The following is a 21539-nucleotide window of genomic DNA, read 5'->3' on the forward strand; positions in this document are numbered from 1 at the left end:
ACCTAATCTGAGCCAGCCAGGTACCCCCATGGTGACTTGATTACTGGAGCTTTTCCCCAAGTTTTGAAATTGAGAGGAGTGAGCCCTCAAGATTTATTTCTCTTTTTCAAAATTGTTTTGGCTATTCTGGGTCCCTTGACCTTCCATATGAATTTTAGGATCAGTTTGTCAGTTTTTGCCAAGAAGATAGCTGGGATTTTGATAGGGATTGTGTTGAGTCTGTAGATGAATTTGGGGAATATTGCCATCTTAGCAATGTTTAGTCTTCCAATCCATGAACATGGGGTGTCTTTCCATTTATTTAGATTTTCTTTAATTTCTTTTAACAGTTTTTGAAGTTTTTTAGAGTGTAAATTTTGCACTTTTTTGGTTACTCTAATTCCTAAGTATTCCTTTGATATTGTAAATTATTTCTTAATTTTATTTTTGGATTATTCATTGCTAGTGTTTGGAAATATAATTTAATTTTTATACATTGATCTTATACCTTGCAGCCTTGCTGCACCTGTTTATTAGTTCTGATAATTTTTTAGTGGGATCCTAAGGAACTTCTGTATACAAGATCATGTCATCTGCAAACAGAGATAGCTTTTTACTTCTTCCTTTCTAATCTGGTTGCCTTTTGTTTCATCTTCTTCTCTATTGCCCTGCCTGGAACCTTCAGTACAATGTTGAATAGAAGTTATAAGAGTGGACATCCTTGTGTTATTCCTGATCTGAGGGGGAAGGCATTCAGCTATTCACCTTTAAGTGTGATGTTAGATAGAGGTTTTCACAGATGCCCTTTATCAGATTGAGGAAATTCACTTCCAGGGAATTTGTTGAGTGTTTTTACCATGAAAAAGTGTTGGATTTTGTTAAATACCTTTTCTGCATCTATTGAGATTACTGTGTGTTTTTTGTCCTTTATTCTATTTGGTATGGTACATTACATTAATCAGTTTTCAGGAAGTTAAACCAACCTTGTATTCACCTGGTCATGATGTATAATTGTTTTTTGAATATAATTGAATCCAGTTTGCTAGTATTTTGTTGAAGATTTTTATCTCTTATATTCATAAGAGATAGCCGTCCGTAGTTTTCTCCTTATTTATTTTTTTTTAAATGATGTCTTTCTCTGGTTTTGGTATTAGGGTAATCCTGGCTTCTTTGAACAAGTTGGATGGTGTTCCCAGTGAAGGTTTGGTATTTATTCTTCTTTAAATGTTTGGTAGAGTTCACCAGTGAAGCCGTCTGGGCCTGAGTCTTTATTTGTAAGATGTTTTAACATTACTCATTCAATCTCTTTACTTGTTTTAGCTTTATTCAGATTTCCTATTTCTTCTCACTTTTGGTAGTTTGTATTTTTTTAGGAGTTTGTCCATTTCATCTGAGTTATCTTATTTGTTGGAGTAAGAATGTTTATAGCATTCCCTTATAACCTTCTTTATTTCTGTAAGGTTTGTAGTACTGTTCTCTCTTTCATTCCTGATTTTAGTAACTTGAGTCTTCTCTGATTTTCTTGTTCAGTGAAGCTAAAGGTTTGTCAATTTTGTCGATCTTTTTTAAAGAAGCAACTTTTGGTTTTGTTGATTTTCTCTGTTGTTTTTTTATTTTCTATGCCATTAATTTCTGCCCTAATCTTTATTTCCCTCCTTATACTTGCTTTAGGGTTAATTTGCTTCTCTTTTGCTATTATGTTAAGGTGGAAGGTTAGGTTATTGGTTTGCGATCTTTCCTCTTTTTTATTTATTTCTTTTTTCTTTCTTCTTTTTTAATATAGGCATTTACAGCTATAAATTCACCTTTAAGTTCTACGTTTCCCGCATCCCATACATTTTGATACGTTGTGTCTTCATCTTCATTCACCTCAAAGTATTTTCTGTTGTTTTGATGATTTCTTTGACTCGTTGGGTATTGAGGAGTTTATTAATTTTTACATATTTGTAATTTCTGTTATTGATTTCTTAATTCATTACATTGTGGTTGGAAAAATACTTTTTATGATTTCACTCCTTTTAAATTTATTGAGGCTTGTTTTATGGCTTAGAATATGGTCTATCCCAGAGAATGTTCCATGTGCCATGTGCCCTTGAGAAGAATGTGTATTGTGCTGTGGTTGGAGAATTGTGTACATTTAATTTGCATAATCTTATAAGTGAGGTGAGCGTCTTGTCATATGTTGAAGAGCCATTTGGTTTGCTGTAAACTATCTGTGATTATTTTTCTTATTTTGTGGGAGTTCATTATATATGAAGGGGAAAACCCTTGTCTCTCATAAGAGTTACAAATATTTTTCTTAGTTTGTTTGCCTTTTGAATTTGTTTATGATATTTATTGAGCCATGCAGACATTTTAGATTTTTATGTTGACAGATTTATCATTTTAAGAATGACTTTTAGAATGTCCTGTGTTAAGAAATGTTTTTCCCATTTCGAGATTAGAGAATTTATTCTCTGCTCCCCTTTTTAAGCTTTTTGGTTTTATTTTTATGTGTTTTAAATCTGATGGATCTGGAATTTATAGGCATATGGAGTAGGTTTGAAACCCAACTTTGTTTTCTGATGGCAGGTCATTGATCTCAGCTCTATCTTAAAAATAATTTACCTTTGGGGCACCTGGGTGGCTCAGTCATTAAGCGTCTGCCTTTGGCTCCGGTCATGATCCCAGGGTCCTGGTTTCGAGCCCTGCATTGGGCTCCCTGCTCTGTGGGAAGCCTGCTTCTCCCTCCACCTCTCCCTGTCCCTCTCCCTCTGCTTGTGTTCCCTCTCTCTGTCAAATAAATAAATAAAATCTTTTAAAAAAAATAATCTACCTTTTTGGACTGGCATGGAACACCACTTTCATTATGTGTTAAATCCTCGCATGTCTGGGGCAATTTTTGGACCCTCAGTTCTGTTGCACTGATTTGCCTGTTTTCAAAGTGCTGATATGACACAGTTTTAATTATAGTAATTTTCACTATCTGGTCGGGCTATTTCCCCGTCATTACTCATTTTAGGATTTTTCTGGCTACTCACATACATTTACTTTTACTTGTAACTTTAAAATTGATATACCTAGATTTAAAAAAAAATCCTGTTGGGGTTTTTATTGGGGTCACATTCAGTTTTTAGATTAATTTAGGAAGAATTGATATTTTCATAATGCTTTCTTTGATTTTCTTTTCTTTTTTAAAGAGATCTTATTTATTTATTTATTTGAGAGAGAGAGCGAGAGCACGAGCGTGAGCAGGGGGAAGGGCAGTGGGAGAGGGAGAAAGGATCCTCAAGCAGATGCTGCTGAGCGCAGAGCCTGATGCGAGGCTTGATCGCACAACCCTGAGATCATGACCTGAGCTGAAATCAAGAGTCAGTTGCTTAACCGACTGAGCCACCCAGGAGCTCCTGATTTTATTTTCTGATTGCTGTTGGTATATAGATACATCATTGATTTGGGGGTATTAACTTTTAATTTCCTTCCACTTTACTTAATTTTCTTTTTGTTTAAAGGTTCTGTGGCAGATTCTCTTGGATTTCCCAGATACGTGCTGAATACATCTGCAGATGACACTTGTCTTCTCTTTTCTAATTTCATTTTATTACTTCCATTTCTTATTCTTAGCTCATTGGATTGGCAAGGATCTCAGAGCAAGGTTAACTAGCGGGCATGCTTGTCTTTTCTGGACTCTTTCCCTGTGAAGTAGCTTTTCTAGGCCTGGGCTCCTAATGAACTCCACCAGACAGTCCCTCCACGGCCATGCACAGAGCTTGGCACATAGTAGGAATCTGGGAAGCCTTTCCCTCATTGTTAAGAGTGATTACAAAAGAGCGAGGATCTGGGGCACCTGGGGGCTGAGTTGGTTAAGCATCCGACTCTTAATTTTGGCTCAGGGCATGATCTCAAGGTTGTGAGATTGAGCCCTGTCTGGGACTTTGTGCTCACCGTGGAGTCTGCTTGTCCCTCTCCCTCTGCTCCTCCCCTCGCTTGCACTCTCTCTCTCTCTAAAATAAATACATAAATAAAACCTTAAAAAAAAAGAACAAGGATCTAAAAAAGGTCTTTCACAGTAATGATGATGAAAGCTAATATTTACTGAGCACTTCCTATCTGCTAGGCTCTCTGTAAGTATTACCTCATGTTTTCTTACAAGACTAGTTATGTGGGAATGATTATGCTGAATCCCAGTTTTGATAAGGGGTAGACTGAGTCCCCCCTTGGGGCTGCGTGACTAGGAAGTGGCAAGCTGGCCTCTGAACCTGGCGTTCTAGCTCTGGGCCTGTATTTTTGTGATGCTTCTGTTTCCCTGGAAGGTCCAGAGTTATGGTCCATGATGTCAGAGGTTGGCCTCTGACCCCTGTGTTGCCTCTGTGTCAGGGAGGCAGAGATGGTGGAGTGTGGATGCACCTGGAGCAGTGGGGGCTGTCTGCACAGTGGGCGGTATACCAGAGGTGCTTTCTGATGCCACTCTCCTAGACCTTGAGCATCCCAGCCCTGGTGCACTCGCTGTGTGGCCTCAGGCAAGGTTTGGCTTCTCTGAACCATGGTCCCATCTGTTAAGTGGGCAGTTATAGTCCCTACTTCCTTGTGCTGTCAGGACAGTTGAGTATCAGCTGCACGTAAAAGTCTCGGCTCTGTGCTCGGCATTCAAGGCCTTTGACACCTAACGCCCGCCTCCTCTTGCATTGTTCCTCTTATCCCCTGCAGTTAATAATGACAGCAAACACCATTGTGTGCTGTTTCTCGAGTACTTGTTCTGTGCCTGACACATGGCCTCTCTTGTTTGATCCTCAGATTGTTAGGTTTATTATTATCCCCATTTTAGAGATAAGGAAGCTGAGACACAAAGGGACTTGCCCAGGAAGATTTAGCTAGTAAGTTGTGGAGGCAGGATTTGAACCCAGGCCTGACTGGGTTCCTCACTCTTAAATCCTAAAACCCTGGCCTCCCTCTGCCCTTAGAAGGAGTGGAGGGGACACTCTTCAGAGTAGGGAAGGAAGGGGCCGTGTGCTGTGACTGAACAGCAGTTTATTCCCCAGACTCTTATGGGTGTTGTGAGCGATTATGTGCCTGGGGCGGGGGCATGGCCAGGTCAGGAGGTGAGGGAGAGCCTGGTGCCCTCCAGCAGAGGGGCCATGGGAGAGGGCAACAGCACCAACTGTGCAGGGCCTGGTGGACCCGGGAGAGGGGTTTAGGCCTCATCCAGAGGGGAGTCATGGGAAGCTCTAAAGTGTGTGTGTGTGTGTGTGTGTATTTTTTTTTTTAAGTCTCATTAAAAAACAATTCTTGACAAAGTGATTTCTAAATGTCAAGTGATATAGCACATAAAGTAAAAAAGGGATTTTCCTCTCCCTGTCCCACACCCTTTGGATGAAACATCGTGAAGAACGTGGAATCCTTCCAGAACTTTCTCTGCACCTCGACAGCCCATGCACGTGCTCTCGTAGACGCACACGCACACGCACATGCCGGCTTCCTTTAGGGAACCACCGTAGCTCAGGCGTACTCCCGCCGGCGCCGCCCCGAGCCCTTGGCGAGCGCTGGCTCATTTACTCCTCTCACCAACCCCGGGACTTAGGGAGCGTTATTGGCCCTCCTTCTCCAGCTGAGGAAACTGAGGTCCCGAGAGGCCCAGAGGACAGTCTGCCGCGGCCGTGCCCTCCCTGGGCCTACCCGTGCGTCTGCTCGGGCTGGTTAGCTGCGCGGCCGTCCCGCGGGGCACCGACCGTCGTTTATTCATCCGGCCCCCCTCTCACGAACACGGAGGTCGTTTCCGGCCTTCTGTGGGGAGCGCGAAGCAGCGGAGGCCCCCGTTGCCCATGTGCTTTCCAGAGACGCCTCTGGCTGCAGGGAGGAGGGTGCCCCGCGGACCCCGGCGTCCGGGCCCTGGAAGGCAGGCGCCCCCCGAGGGAACGGCCCCGGGGGTGGGAGAGGGCTCCGTTCGAGGAAGATTTGGGGACGTGGGAGAACCAGGGCCGAGTCACGTGACACGCGACACGTGACGCGGGGCCGGGACTACAGCCTTGGGGCGAGATGCGAAGTCAGTCGGGGACCCCCTGAGCATGAAGGGCCGGGGCGGCGAGCCGGCTTCCTGGTGCCTCTCATGCACAAGCCCTCAGTCGGGAGCCTGTGGTCGGGAGCCTGAGGTTAGGAGCGGCTCCCCAGAGGAAAGGGGCCTCCTTCCTCTGGGAACCTCAGGCACCCCCAGTGCGGAGGCCTCACCACTTCCCCTGGGCCCCCCAAGGGTCTGTCTGTACCTCAGAGTGTGCAAGTGGCGGAAGAGATGTGGGATTGGTTCCTCTCAAATGGGCAACTCATGGTGACTTGGCGTTTGGGCCCCAGAACCAAAAGGCCCAGAGACAGGGTCCTGCCTCAGGAAAGGAGCCTGGGGTCTGGGAGGGTGGTCGCTCCCGAGGTCACACAGCACACTAGACCCCACCCTAAATGTGCCTTGAGCACACTCTGCTTTGTCCAAGCCGGAAACCTCTGGCTTTCTCTAGGAGAGGGGCCTGGGCTGCCTTATCTGCCCGTGCCCCATCCGCCAAGGGCATCTGGCTAGTCCACCGGAGAGATGTCCTGAGGGCAGGGGGTAGGGCCACAAGTTCCCGCAGCAGACCCCATGAGCAGCGCCTGATTCCTGCCTGCCCAGTGTGGTTCCCTGTCCCCACTCACCCTCTCTGTGTGACCTCACACAAGTTCCTCAACCTCCCTGTGCCTTAGTTTCCTCATCAGTAAAACCGGAACACTACTAGTATCTACCTTCTAGATTATCGTGAGAATTTGACAAATGAGTATTTGCAAACTGCTTGGAGCAGGGCCTCGACAAGGTCCAGGCCCTGGGAGTTTTCGAATATCCAGGAATGATGCTTGGTCCCCACAGCATGGCATTGTAGGAACAAAGCAGGATGCAAATCATGTCTGTGCTCATTTAGTCTTTTGTCTATTCTGCAGGTATTTCCAGAGCAATTAGTAAATGCCAGGCCTGTCCTGACCACTGGGGAGGTGGAGGTGGATATGACCCAGGCCCGCCTGCAGGGAGCTTGGTCAAGGGCGATGGATCCCTGTTTTGTTTATAGTCATACATTCCCATGATGCCCAGCTGCTTGTCCTCCCGGGGCAGGGCCAGCAATGTGCCGCTCTGTCCCGAGCATGTTCCGTGTGCCTTCCTTGTTGATTCTCCCAACAGCCCATGACATGTGCACTGCTGTTCTCCCTGACTGACAGAGCGGGAAACTGAGGCACAGTGTCCCATGCTGGGGTGGCAGGGCTGGGATTCAAACACTCTAGTACTTTAGCTCTTAACCTCCACACACCTGCCTCTCCACAAACACTTGTTACTTGTATAATCAGATTTAACCACAAAGACCAACAAAACAAACAGAACAGAAACCCCACAAACCGACAAGCTTTGCAACCGGAGACCAGGCCATCTTACTTGGGTCTTGAAGGCTCTCTTGTATTTTTTCTGAGTGCCCTACTAGGAGTGGTCTTGGTCAGTGTAAGAGTTTGGGGCCAGGAGCTGTCTTTTTTCCCTTGCCCCCTCCCAAGAGGGCACATGCATTTTCTAGATGCTGCGGGGAGGGTGGTGGTGGTGGTGGGCTTAAGGTCCAGGCCTGGCTCTCCCTCTTTCTCCACAGCACACCAACCAATGACTCTTTCTCCTCGCCTTGATTACCTCCAGTGACAGGGGTCTCACCCTCCATCATTTAGTTTATTCTAAAGAAAGTTCAGGCTCCTAGGGAGTTCTCCATTTAAAAATAAAAAAAAATTATACTTAAAAATATTATATTTCTTATTTCCTCTGAAAGTCCCACAAACAGGTATCCTGCTAGCACATGTGTCCTTGGACACAAGGCCCGGCCAGTTCGTCTCTGTGTCCCTCTGTGGGCTAGCATATCACCTGCTGCACAGTCAGTGCTATGAATGCTATACCAGGGAGCCATTGGGTAGGGAATACAGTGGTTGGGGCCCAGCCTCCATCAAGCCTGGGGCTGCGGGTAACTGGGTCAGTAGGACCCACGGGACACTGACTGTGTGAGTGCTGATATGACCCCAGTAGATTGGATTGCATAGAAATTGGTCTTCTTTGTCCCCAGGCCTCTTGGCCTGTCCCTCAGGAGGCCCTGGTGATCCCTTGGGCTGTTGAGCAGGTCTCCTCAGGGCCTCCCCAGCCCCACATTCTGAGCTGGATGGTCCCCAGGGAGCATGCAGGCCATGCCCACATTGTGCAGCCCGTCAGCCTGAGGCCCAGGGGGCACAGGAACTGCTAAGGTTCCCGTAGGGAGGAGAGCTTGCAGAGCTGGGCTTGTTGCTCAGGGCCAGTAGTCTTGCCTAAGGCCTCAACCAGTCAAGAGCGCTTTTCCCCATCCATGGGTTCCCAGAGGAAATTCTGGACTGATTCCAGGGCCTCCAGCATTCCCTGGAGAATATTCCAAACCCATCTTGCCAATATGTCTAGAACTACACAGTAGTAATCATAGCTGATGTGGTAGAGTACTTACCTTGTTCACTTACCAGGGACCCCGATGACCCCATCATTTCCAGATTAAGAAATAAGGCACAGAGAGGTTAAGTCATTTGCCTGAGGTTACACAGCTGATTAGGGGTAAAGGTGAGATCTGAGTTTGGGGAGTCTGGCTCCAGAGCCCACCCTTAACCACCGTGTCATACCCTGCCTTGCACATGCTCATAGCATGCTTTGGGAGGGTTGAAGGAAGGGAAGGTCTGAGAGGCTCTTAGCATTGGAACTTTCAGAGGCAGAGCCTGATAAATTGTGACCCAAGAGTCAGCCATGGCGATGTCTCTTTCTAATCATATCCATACAACAGCCCTGAGAAATCTGCTTTATCCTTGTTTTGCAGATGAAGACATTGAGGCCCAAAGAAGGGAAGTGAGTTGCTTAGGGTCACATAGCCAGGAGAAGTGGAATAGGGCCTCTAGTCCAAGACCCCTGACTCCACACCAGGTGTTCGTGCTGAGACCTCAGGCTGCTTCCCAGATCCTCTGGGACAGCCCCTGCCTTCCACCAGGTGAGGTGATGACCCATCAGGGCTGCCAGGATGAGGGAGTGGGGAGGGGTGGCCATGATGGGTGGGAAGACCCTAGCCAGGCTCACTGGGAGCTGGGGCCAACCAGGATCTGTGGATTGGGAGGTAGGAGGCAAAAGGGGCTGGCAGGGTGGTGGGCATCACTGGAGAGCTTTCAATTTCCTTTTTCTGAGCCACGTGTTATCAAGGAGAGGTACAAAAGTCAGGGGGACTTAGACCAGAAAGGATTTGGGGAACACTTCCCAAGGAGGTGACTTTTGAGCTGAGAACCAGAGGCATGAGTTATTCTTGTGAAGTGGTCGGGGAACAGCATTCAGGCAGAGGGAACAGCATGTGCGAAGGTCCTGTGGCTGGGGTGAGCTCCCAGACATCTCTCCTTCTTCCAGCCTCCTGCTGTATCCCTGCCTTGGTTGCAGTTTTTAGCACCTTTCACCCTGGTGTGAGACCATTTCAGTCAGTCATGTATTTGCTCAGCAAATCCTCAGCGAGCCCTCTCCTATGAGTTGTGTGCCTGGGATATAGACATGACTCAGATACTGTCCCTGCCCATGACAGACAGAAACTGACTCAGGGGGAGGTGGGGGAGTTTGGGCCTACTGATTATGAGTCATTTCTTCTGTGCTTGGCCCTGTACCAAGGAAATCATTTATGGGCTCCATCATTATCCCCACTTTACAGATTAAAAAACTGAGGCTCTGAAAGTCTAAGTTACCCAAAGAGGCTAGTACCCTTCTTTGGGCCTCAGGGTCCTCATCTGTAGAATGGGTGGGGGAGTGGAGACTGTTTAAAGGGCCCAGGCCCAGCAGTCCTTCACCCCAGGATGCTTTCTCCTCTCCAGCCAGGACCATGGGCAGCAACAAGAGCAAGCCCAAGGATGCCAGCCAACGGCGCCGCAGCCTGGAGCCTGCTGAGAACACCCACGGTGGCGGCGGGGGTGCCTTCCCCACCTCACAGACACCCAGCAAGCCAGCCTCCGCTGATGGCCACCGAGGCCCCAGTACGGCCTTCCCCTCCGCAGCTGCTGAGCCCAAGCTGTTCGGGGGCTTCAACTCCTCAGACACAGTCACCTCCCCGCAGAGGGCGGGGCCGCTGGCTGGTCAGTGGGCCTTGGGAGTGTGGGTGCCTGTGGGCCGGGCCTCTCCCTGCCGCTGCTTCTCTCGCTGAAGGGGAAGAGTCTATGGGTTTCTTGGGTTTGGGGACTGTTGGGAGTTTCCTGGAGGCGGTGGGTGGGGAAGGGCTTTATAAACTGGAAAATACGGTGCACATCCATTGCCTTTGAGGGTGAATCTGGAGCATAAAGGGATCTAGATATTATGGGACTGTAGTGGGGAGCTGAGGCCCAGAGGGTCAAGGGGCTATTTGCTCAGGGCAGCGTGGGGACCGGGTCTGAGGCTTTGCTTTTTGCTCTGGTCAGCCCAGAGATGGGTCAGGAGGCCTTGGGTGGCAGAGGGGGCAAGGGAGGTTAGGAGGGAGTTCTCTGGTCCTCGGGGCCGGCCCAGCGCCGCGATGCGCCCTTGCGCCCTCTGCTGGCGCTCCGGGGGTATGGCGGCCCTAGGCAAGGGATGCTTCGAGAAAGATGCCAATGTGGTGCCAGAGACACACAAAGAGCCACACGCACAGTCAGCAGCTCCTAAGATACCTATGCAGACACTTAAACAAGCTGAGCTGGAGACACCATCAGAGATACTCACAGACACGCCATGTACATAGAGACCCGCTTAGGGACACATGGATGGGCACAGACACACAACCATGCAGACGCACACAAATACAAACATAAATGCACACATAAGCTCATACTCCCAGATTAAGACAGGCGGGCCGTCAGAAGCCCCTCAAAGACACACACAGGGTACAGACACAGGCTCTGCTAGCAACACCATCACCGGTACCCAGAGGCCCACAGATGCACACACGTGCTGTGAGCACACACAGACACACAGGGACACAGGGACACTCGTGGATGCCTTAGACACAGACACACCCCCAAGTGAGAGGAACAGACCCACACCCATTCATTCGTGGGGCCCCTCTGTGCTGGGGACACGGCAGTATGCAGAGCATGGGGGAGAAAAACAGAGCAAGGCTTATAAAATGTGTAGCGTGTTCGAAGGTGGGGCTGCCAGGAAGGAACAAAAGGGCAGGGAGGGGTCTTGGGGAGTGCGTCGGGTGAAGGTTGTGGTTAAAATGGGGGACAGAGAGGGCCTCTTTGAGGGGACAGTACCTGGAGCCAAGATCTCCCCAGGTACATTGAAGTACCTAGTCACACAGAGAGAAACAGGACAGCCCAGCCAGGCGCAGAGTCCTTCATTCACCCACGGTTGCTTCTTGAGCACCTACTGTGTGCCAGACTCTGGGAACAACACAAAGATGCCTGTTATTGGGGGCTTCTGGGTCTGTGGGGAAGATGGGCACTCAACCGAAGCCAACACTCAGGATCGCCTAGAGCCCAGTGGGCACATTCACATGTGAGGAGATGCACACGCCTCCCGTACACCCTCACAGGGCTGCCCAGACACGCGCACGCAGGTGGACACGCTGCAGGCCACCCCCGTAAAGGTGACCTCGCCTCTGGGCTGGGCTGTGACGGTTGTGGGAAACCCTCCTGTGCACCCCTCTTTGGGGCTGTGGCCCTGGCCATTCTGACAAATCCCACCCCTCTCTGCAGGTGGAGTGACCACCTTTGTGGCCCTCTATGACTATGAGTCTCGGACAGAGACCGACCTGTCCTTCAAGAAAGGGGAGCGGCTCCAGATTGTCAACAACACGTGAGTGACCCCCTTCCCCGTCTTTCCTTGGGACCCTATCCCCTGGACCTGGTCTTGGGCCAGAGCCACTTCTGAGCATCCCAGAGCCAGGGACAGCACGATGGGTAGCCGACATGGCTAGTGTCAAGGCTGGCCGGGGTCCAGGGAATAGTCCTGAGCCTGTGGGAGATGAGACTGGTGGTGTTGGTCAGGGCTCCCAGGGCAGGGATCCGGGCTCAGTAACTCAATAGAACACAGCATCCCAGACCTCACAGAGGGGCACGTGGTCAGGGTAGGACTGGACCTGGGACCCGGGACTGCAGAAAACAGGGCCTAAAGCTGGAGGCTGTGCCCTCAGAGGTGCCCTCTTTAGGGACCTGGGGTTGGAGGGCCTGGGGCAGCTGGTTGAGCCCTTCTCTAGCTGCAGGGGGTGGGGCCCAAATTGGGAGGGGACAGAGGACCCATACTGGGCGCTCAGCGTGAGGGGGGTTATAACTGGGATGGACGTCTGGTTCACCTCCAGAGTCTCCAGCCATGGGGTGGGGCATCCTAGGGCCAAGCTGGCTCTGGGGCCCCTGTGAGCAGGGGAGCAGAGACAGGGCGGAATGAACTAGTGAGGGATGGGTAGAGCCCTAGCCATGGGGTGGGGGTCCTTCCTCTCCTCTTTCCTCCTCTCCTTTCCCTGTCAGGAGTGTACCGGGGGTGGGGCGCAATGCCTGTCATGGGGGGGTGGTTGCAGGCTTTGGGCCGTATGCCCAGGGGTGAGGGGTGGGGAGCGGCTCAGTGGGGCAGGGGGTTGTTCCTGCAGGCACTGCCAACAGAGGGCAGGGCAGAGCTCAGCACCTGCTGCGTTGCTGCCTTGGCAGGGCCTGCTGTACCCCCTCATCCTCAGTTGGACCCCCCCCCAATTCCTGGCTCCTGCTTGCTCCCTCCGGCCCCCTCTCAGCTTCTCCCTCTCTCTGCTTCTCCCCCTCTCAGCTTCTCCCTCTCTCTGCTTCTCTCTCGCTGGCCCTTAGGAGGAAGGTGGATGTCAGGTGTGTACACACTCCGTAGGTGGCGGGCCGGGGTCGGGGGGCTTTGCTGGTTAAAGGGGGGGTGGGGCTGCTGTCTGCATGTGCCTCCACTGCATGTCCCTGCCTGTGGATCCTGGCTCCCCTGGCTGCCCCCCTCCAGCTTCCCCAGCTGAGGCCCTGCCCCCAACCAGTGTGACCAGGTCCTGACTTTAACCCTGGGCAGCGGTTGGGGAGGGTCCGGTCATCCCCTTCTCACGCGCCATATCATGCCTCCTCCCCACGCACCTTCCTGCCAGCCCGGCCGCTCTCCGTCCTGACCAGTCGGCCTCCGCTGAGCGCCAGCCAGCTGTATGCAGGGTCCAGTGCCGGCCCGGTGAGGCCCCGGGTGGAGAAGGGGCCTTCCCGGAGCCAGCGTGGCCGGGGGCCCGGCTCCGGTCCAGACCCAGTGACAGGCAGAGGGCAGGGCCAGGGTCGGCTCGGGCCTGTGGTCCCTGCTGTGTGCCCCCCGCTGGTGGGGACTGCAGGGACTGGAAGTTTCAAGCAAGTCCTCGAAGGAAGGACAGTGATGGTCTGTGGCCGGTGGAAGTGGGGGGAAGGCAGTCCCCTGAGAGGGGCAGCTTGCGGGAGGGTGCAGGGCTGGAGGAGGCGGGATGCCCTCAGGGCTATGGAGAGGCCAGAGGTGCTGAGGTTAGAGTCGAATTGGTCCTTGAGCGTCCTCAAAGGCCTGGCTAAGGAGGTTGGACATCAGCAACTCCAAGTGCGTCTTGCTCGTTCATGCCTCCCTACCCTTGTGCATGCTGTTCCCTCTGCCTGAAACACCTTTCTCCCGTCTCTGCCTGGCAAACTCCTATTCACCCCTCAAGATCCAGCTCAGGACGGCCTGCTCTGTGAGGCAAAAGGGAAAAGAGGTGCCAGGTGCTGTGCCAGGCGTTTCTACCCATGTCCTCGTATTTACTCCTTGATGCAATCCTGCCAGGGCTCTGGTGACGGGGGAGGGGCTGTCTCCCTTTTGCAGGTGAGGAAACTGAGGCTCAGAGATGTGAAGGCCCTTGACCAAGGTCACACAGCTAGCAGGTGGCAAAGCCGGGATGGGAACTCGGGCAGCAGATCTCTCCCCATCTTTCCGCCCCTGGCGTGTCAGAGTCCTAGTGCCGCTCAGTGCCCTGGCGGTTCCAGCGGTTTGCATCTGCCTCCCCCAGACCGGGAGCTCCCGGGGGGCTGCTCTCGGATCTGCCACCTTCGTGGATCCCCATATCACCTGTTGCTCAGCACAGCGCAGGCTGCGTCCCTGGTGTTGCCGAGCAAGATGAACGACTAGTAATCGGCCCCCACACCTGCTGTCGTGTGGGCGCCTTATTTATGTGGCACCACAGCCCCAGCAGGTGGAAACTCTGATTTGCTTTACTTTGCACAGGAGGAAACTGAGGCCCCGGGAGGTGAGGTGACTTGTTCGAGGTCGCACAGCTGGTGGTGGCAGAGCTGGGAGGGGCGGGCAGGCCCTCCTACCCAGGGCCGGAGGAGCCAGGGGGAGGGAAGGGCCCCTGCTTCAGGGGAGTCTCTACCAGCGGTGATGGGAAGGGCACCTCAGGCTGCGGACACAGCTTGAGCAAACAGGGTGTGGTGGGAGGGAAGGCTCTGGAAGCTTAGGTTCTGCCTCTTTCACCTAGAGCCAGAGGGCTGTCCTCCCCATCCTTTGTCTGGCCCCTCCCCTCCCTTCTTCCTGTGTTCCAAGTAGGGCTGAGGGTGTTGGGCCAGGCCTGGGCCCGCAAGTGGTTGAGTCCTGTCCATGGGAAGCCCTTGGGTAGCAGTGAGGCGCCATGACTGAGAGGGGCACCGGGAGCTCTGTCCCCATTACAATGCTCAGGCACCCCTTTGCCTGACAAGTCTGGTGGTGGTAGAGGTGGGGCACCAGAGCAAGGGGAGGGATAGGGGGGCCGGGGGCACTTAGTAACAGATGAGTCACCCAAATTTGAGGTGTTCAGGCCTCATAGCCACCCAGGGACTACCCTGCATGTCCTACCTCCATTATTGCTTAGGGCCCATGATTTACTCCCACCCCTGCCACCAGCCCCGGCCCGACCCGAGTGAGGGACTTCCTGAGGCTAGCCTGTGGCTGGGCTGGGTGTTGGGGACAGGGAGAGCTTAAGGACTAGCCTGTCTGTTGTTAGGGTTTGGCTCTGGGCCTGGGTCCTCACAGGAGCTGGCCTGGAGACCCTGCTCCCTGGATCTTCATGCCAAATGGCCTTGGGTCCCAGAATCCCAGGTGCTATGTGGCCTGGGTCTGAGGAAGCCCACCGGGGTCTGACGTCCGACTGTCCTGAGCCCCCAGCCCTGGTGTCTGAGTCTCTAGGAGTCGGGACCCTTCTGGGTCTGACTCTGGGTTGCTCCCCAAACTGCCCTTTCCTCCTACCCGGATTCCAGCAACCTCTTTCGGGGAGCCGTCCAGCAGGCGCTGATGTCTCCCCCCTCGTTCCGGGTACTCCAGTTCCACTTCCCACCACAGGGCAAGGGTTACCTTTTTACCCTCCTCACACAACCTCCCCTGGTGCTGCCTCCCCACTGACCATGTGCCCAGGCCTCAGGGAACCCTGGCTTGCCTGCAGTCCGCAAAGTGCTTTTGTGACCAGTCCCAACAACCCAAGGGACCAAACCAGAATAACTTCCCAGGTTCTGAAGCTGCCATACCCCTGATCCACAGGCCAGGCTGGCTGGCTCAAGGATTAGGTCCCAAAAGAGTATGAGGTCACATAGCTAGTGAACAGCGGTTGGGATATAAAACTGTAGCTGGAGGACTCCCCGTCCAGTGCTTTTCTGCTGGCCGCACGTGGGAGGGAGAGGGGTGGGGCAGGGAATGTTTGTCATTCCCTTCCGTCCTTCCCTTCTTCCTGTCCATTTGATAAGGACCAGCCACCCACCCCCCACCCCCCGCTGGAAGGTGCTAGATGTAGTAAATCGGCTCAGCCGGATAGATTACTTCCAAGTCTGGGCTTAGGTTGGTGTCCCTGCCGGACTGGACCCATCATGGAAGCTATGGGGCCCCTCATGGGGGACCAGCCCCCACCCTTGGCAGCTACCCAAGGTGGGTTTGAGCCTCCCGGGCCAATGACATAGGATGATATGGCTTGACAGCCCCATTTCACAGGTGGGCCTAGATGATGGCCACCTTGATTATCTTCATTGACCCTAAGCCTTGCTGCTGACTGATTTATACACTTTGCCTGCAAGGGAGAGTCTGCCAATATTATTTCCTTTTTATAGACAAGGAAATTAAGCCCCAGAGAAGGTAGGGTACTTGCCCAAAGTCACACAGCAAATCCTTCCTGGAGACTGGGACTGAGCTGCTTTGGTATTTATTTATTTATTTAATTTTGTTGCTTTGGTTTTTAAAAACATTTTGGAGAGTGGGGAGGGGCACCATAGAGACACAGATTTAATTATTTTTCTTTTTTAAGCCAAATCAAGGTACTAACAGCTCATGTACATTGAGCCCCAACTCTGTGCCAGGCCCTGTGCTGGTATTTTATATCCTTGGAGGGAGGCGTGAATATCCCCATCCTACAGGTGGGGAAGCAGAGGCAGGGCCAAGGTCACGTAGCCTGCAGGTGGTGAGCGGGATGGTGTGCAGGGTGGTCTGACTCTTGGAGCTCAAGCTCTTAGACATCTCTCACGCTGGGGCCAGGTCAGGGTTGGACCTTGGGTCCATTGTGAGATTGTGGTACACCTCATCCCTGCCTTGTGAACTAAGTAAGACCCCAAACCTGGACTTGAAACCCCAAAGTCACATGTCAGGGAGCTGGAGGATCTGCTGGCTGAAGTCTGGGTAATGTCAGCAGGGCTGAACCACTCCCCCCGTCCCGCCTTGATTCTGGGGCCCTGCTTGGCTGGCCTCTGGGCACATTGCTCCTTGCTGGCCTTCCCCTCTGAGTGCATGGATGGAGGCTCCCCAGAGGCTGGCCAGTTTGCAGACTGTGGCTTTATCAATCTGTCTGGTTTTGTAGCCTCTGACCTAGATCTTGGCCCAGTCTCCTGCCCCCAGCCCTGCTGCCTCCTCCTCTAGGTTCCCCTGGCTCTCCTGAGGGTCTCTGAGCCTCTGAGTGGCCTGGGGAAGCTGCAGGGGTCCAGGAGGACCTGCTGTGTCTGGCTGTGGGCACTCGGGCCCTGGTTCTCACCCTTACCCTGCCATTGATTTGCTGTGTGGCTTTCGGCAAATCACTGCCCCCCTCTCTGTGCCTTAGTTTCCTATTGGTGAAATGAAGGCTTTGACTGGAAGATCTCAGCTGTTCCCTGTGACTTGAGTTCTTGCTTTGTAGCTTTGGGCAAGTCTTTGCCCAACTCTATGCCCCAGTTTCCTTACAAAGAAAGTACTAGGTTACTCCAGCCTGGGTGCTGTGTGGCTTTGGGCTGGTCCCTCAACATCTCTGAAACACAGTTTCCTCATCTGGGGGCTGAGGCCTGCCTTCCTCACAGGGTGGCCTTGAGGATCACATGGGACAGACAGATGTGGACACCCCCAGGTGTTTGCACAACAGGGGGATGGATGGTGGTCCTGGGCTTCCAAGGGCCTTCCCTGAGGTTGGCCTTGCCGCCTTACTCCAGAGCCTTCCCTCTCCAGCAGAGACCGCCATGTGAGCTCGTGGCCCTGCCTGAGCGTGCGTGCAGCAATTGCACGGCTGGGTATTCCTCACAGCCCCAGGCACGCTCCCTTTGCTCTCCGGAAGCACTCTACCCTCTGCTTCAGCCTCGAGCCACCCCACTGAGCCCCCAGGTCTGGGTGCTCACCTGTACTCTGACCAGTCTTTGGAGAGTTCTCCCAGCCTGCTTTCCCCTTGCCTCAACTTCTCTATCTTCCCCATGGGCTGAAGAATATGTCAGAGGCAGCTCAGAAGAACCAGGAGCCAGGAATCCGGGTTCAGGGCCAGACTGTGCAACTGTGGGCAAGGGCCTCTTTCTCTGGGCCCTGGCAGTGAGGAAGGGGGAGCACATCCTGCTTGCTATGTGTCTTCTCAGGGTCACGGTCATGGTGAGGTCCAAAGGCAGCCTTGGAGCGAGAAGCTCCGCAAGCTCTCAGGCCCCAGTGTACCCTGTAGGGGAAGATTCCTTCTGATCTGGGAGTCAGGATCCTGGGCCTGGCTGTGTGACCTTGAGCAGAGGCCTTTTCTTCTCTGGCTCATCTTCCCATCTGCACGGTGGGAATGGAGGGGGGCTGAGCCCTATTTCCCAGGCAGCCTTTCCCACTGGCCTCCCCTCACTCCCCCTGGACCCACCCCCGTCCCCTTTGGTTGCTTTGGATGTGAGGCCTCTGTGGCTTGTCCCCGGCCCCCAGCACCGCCTGCTCTCCTGCTCTCTTCCTTGCTCTTCCTGCCTCTCTCTCTCACCACCCCCATCTCTGCCTCTTCTTTCCTGTTGGGCTCTCGCTTTCTCCTCTCTCCTCTGTGTCTCTGGACCCCCGCTCCAGCCAGACCTGGTTCACATTCAGATGGCTGCAAAGGTACTTTGCCCCCTCCCCGTTCCCACCCAGGCCCAGGGGACCCGACCGTGCGGGGAGCTCCTCTGCCCCTGTCCCCATCTCCTCCTCACGGGGCAATTAGTGTAGAAGTGCCCTGGGCATTGGGGCTCTGCCACCTCAGCCCCTCTGACATGACTCTGTGTGACTCTGGGCAAGTCCCAGCCCCCTTTGGCCTCAGTTTCCCCTGTAGATGGGTAGGCTGCAGAAGGAGGCCTGTAGTTTTCAGCCGAGGACTCCCTTAGGGATGGCCAGTGGTTTGTGACAAAGGCAAGCATTGCTCTAGTTGGCAGGGTTAGTGCCTGGATTGTCACCAAGCCCCCAAAGGACCACCCCCTACCTCCACCCAGGTTTCACCCACTTCCAAATCTCAGGGCTTGGGGAAGCTTCGAAGATCTGACTTGACATCTATCTTAGGCAGGAATCATCTCTCCTGTTACAACTTGCTTGCTTCCCAGAGACAGGGAGCTCCCTCCCTCATTCCCGAGACAGCTCTTGGCATCTGGAGACGGCTCGGTCTATCTGAAGGGGAAGCAGATTACTTCCCATCCGAGGACTCTGCCCCTGTGAATTTAGGCCTCAAGGCTGACCAAGTTCAGTCCTGCCACAGTCCTGGACAAAGTCCGTCTGAGTCGGCTTGGGCCAAGAGGCATCTGGGCTGGGGTGAGAAAGAATCCCAGGCCAACGTGGCCTGGCAGCACGAGACTCAAGCTGGCCCCACAGCTCCCAGCGCCTCACTTGGCCTTGGGGACCCCGAGCACAGCACCTGTGAAGATTGCAACATTGGGGCCCACCGCTGATGGCTCCTTCTCCTTTGCTCCTTCCCTCTCCCCCTCCTTAGAGAGGGTGACTGGTGGCTGGCCCACTCGCTCAGCACGGGACAGACGGGTTACATCCCCAGCAACTATGTGGCGCCCTCCGACTCTATCCAGGCCGAGGAGTGAGTACGCAGCCTGGTCTCCCGTGTGCCCCCCACCCTGCTGGTTGGGAGCTTGTCTCCTGGGCTGGAGTGGGTGGTCTGGCTGCCTAGGGCCCCAGCCACATCCTAGAGAGGCGCAGCGGGTCGATGGAAGCCGAGATCACCAACACCACTCTCCTTCCTCCTGCCCCAGGTGGTACTTCGGCAAGATCACAAGACGGGAGTCAGAGCGGTTACTGCTCAATTCGGAGAACCCGAGAGGGACCTTTCTAGTGCGAGAAAGCGAGACCACGAAAGGTAGGAGCACTCCTGCTGGCCAGTGGGAACAGAGTCTTTGTGGGTTGTTTGAGTTGGGTATTGTGGAATGAATAGGAGTGTGGTACCTGGAGTAGGGTAGGAAGAGCCCTCCAGGTAGAGACAGTGGCGGGATCAGAGGCAGGGAGCTACATCTGAGGAACACTGAGCTAGCTGGGGTGGCCAGAGACGCAGCAAGCCGTGACACTTAGCTTCTCTGGCCTCAGTTTCCTCAGATGACGTGTGGGCACAGGCTGTCGGGAGGCCTGAGGGTCACACAGCAAAAGACTTGTTCCCAGGGTGAGTGCTGATGAAGTAGGCCCCTCTCCGTCTCCCTCTCCAGAGGCTGCTAGAGCTGGGCTGGGTGCGAGGAGCCGGCTTTGCCCTCCCCCAGCAGTCCTGGTCCCTGTTCTGCCCCTCCCCCAGCTGGAGCACACGGGCCACCCCCTTTCTCCCTAGCCCCTCTGCAAGTGGAAACAAAGCCGGGCCATGTCCTGTGGGCCTGGGGTTCAGCGGGAGATGGGAAGCAGAGCGTCCGTGTCGTGGGTGTGCATTTGTGAGCAGTTGTGTGGCCGTGCAGGCTGTGTGTGAGTCCAGGCGTGTGTGTGGACGTGGAGTGGGAGTTGTCTGGGTGTTGCCGTGTGGGAGTGGATCGTGCCTGGGGGCCTGGGGAGTGTGTCCCGCTGTGAGCATGGGACACACGTGCACGGACACATGTGGGCTGGGCCTGGCTTTCGGCTCAGGCTGCAGACGTCTACGTGTACGTGGCCTGGGCCATCTGTTAGTCATGGTTGCTTGATGCAGGCTCTAGAGACCTGGTTACAGTCCTGTGTGCCTGACTTGCTGGGTGACCTGAGGCTAGCCGCTTTCCTTCTCTGGGTCTCATTTTCCCCTTCTTTACACTGGAGATGGTAACCCGTACCTGAGCACTCCCTGGAGGGCCATGGGCTGTGGGGGCTGTACCCTACCTGCTGAAATGGGTTTTCTCTGGCTGTTGAAGCCTCGATCCCAGGCTCAGATCTCTTGGGCTCAGGTTAACAGGGGCTCCTAGCCAGGGCTGCTAGGCAGGAGGAAACTTTTCCAGCCAAAAGCTTTTCCAGGCTCAAGAGAGGAAGGGGGGAGGAGGCCACCAGGGCTGGCTCCTCTTACCCTTGGCGGCCTGTAGGCCACACCCAGCACGTGGCCTTCTGCCCATGCCGCAGCCTCAGCCGACCACCCGCTCATGCCTGAGCCCGGGATGTGCAGGAAGGTGTGGGGCACAGAGAGTGCTCCTGTGAGAGTGGAAGCAGGTAAGCCAGGGACACACAACCCACTAGGGCCATTCCCGGCTCCTGGCAAACATTTATTGAGCACCTACTATGTGCCAGGCCCTCTTACATGTGGTCTCAGAACTTTCTGGCATCCCTGAGAGTCGTCCTGTTGTGCAGAAGAGGAAACAGGCCCAGAGTGGGCAGGCGACCTGTCCGGGTCACCCAGTTGGGATATACCCTCAGCCTCAGAGGTCTTGCCAGGGCCAAGAGTGGCATGGGGAGGGTCTCCGATGAGGGGCCCCTCGGCTCACTGGGCCCCGCCTTGATGGCCACCCCAGGGCTGGGGGCTCAGAGACCTGGCTGACCGGCCCTGGCTCTGCCCTGGGCTGGGGCTGCCGCTCTGGCCTCCCTGTCCTCCTGCGTTGGGCAGGCACAGAAGGGCACTTAGCGCTGTGGCCTGGAAGGGTGGGTGGGGGGTGATGGGCGTGGGGGTCACTGCTCCTCTCTGGGCCCGCCTTGCAGGTGCCTACTGCCTCTCCGTGTCCGATTTCGACAACGCCAAGGGCCTCAACGTGAAGCACTACAAGATCCGCAAGCTGGACAGCGGCGGCTTCTACATCACCTCCCGCACCCAGTTCAGCAGCCTGCAGCAGCTGGTGGCCTACTACTCCAGTGAGGGCCTGGCAGGCGCGGGGCGGGGGCTCTGCCCTCCTCCCAGGGCTCTTGTGGGGGGCGCTTGGGGCCAACACGGGCTGGGGCTTCTGTGATCCTGGAGTGTGGGGCTCCTTCTCCCCCCACCGCCCCTCCT

At 54.0% G+C, this 21539-nt stretch overlaps 1 protein-coding gene across 3 annotated transcripts in view; it reads left to right on the plus strand.

The window, feature by feature from the left end:
- The window catches only part of SRC (SRC proto-oncogene, non-receptor tyrosine kinase), a 62752-nt gene that overhangs the window by 32989 nt on the left and 8224 nt on the right, over positions 1 to 21539 (plus strand). For all 3 annotated transcript variants that reach the window (XM_088026768.1, XM_088026767.1, XM_088026769.1), the window contains 6 exons: positions 8820 to 8987; positions 9844 to 10101; positions 11674 to 11773; positions 19110 to 19208; positions 19381 to 19484; positions 21254 to 21403. In XM_088026768.1, the coding sequence (XP_087882894.1) occupies positions 9852 to 10101; positions 11674 to 11773; positions 19110 to 19208; positions 19381 to 19484; positions 21254 to 21403 (703 nt within the window). In that variant the 5' untranslated portion in view covers positions 8820 to 8987; positions 9844 to 9851. The remainder of the gene's footprint in view (positions 1 to 8819; positions 8988 to 9843; positions 10102 to 11673; positions 11774 to 19109; positions 19209 to 19380; positions 19485 to 21253; positions 21404 to 21539) is intronic.

The sequence above is a fragment of the Eumetopias jubatus genome, unplaced genomic scaffold (assembly GCF_037043125.1).
Source record: "Eumetopias jubatus isolate StellerSeaLion01/CBP00866 unplaced genomic scaffold, mEumJub1_p1.0 scaffold_9, whole genome shotgun sequence".
Lineage (NCBI taxonomy): Eukaryota > Metazoa > Chordata > Mammalia > Carnivora > Otariidae > Eumetopias > Eumetopias jubatus.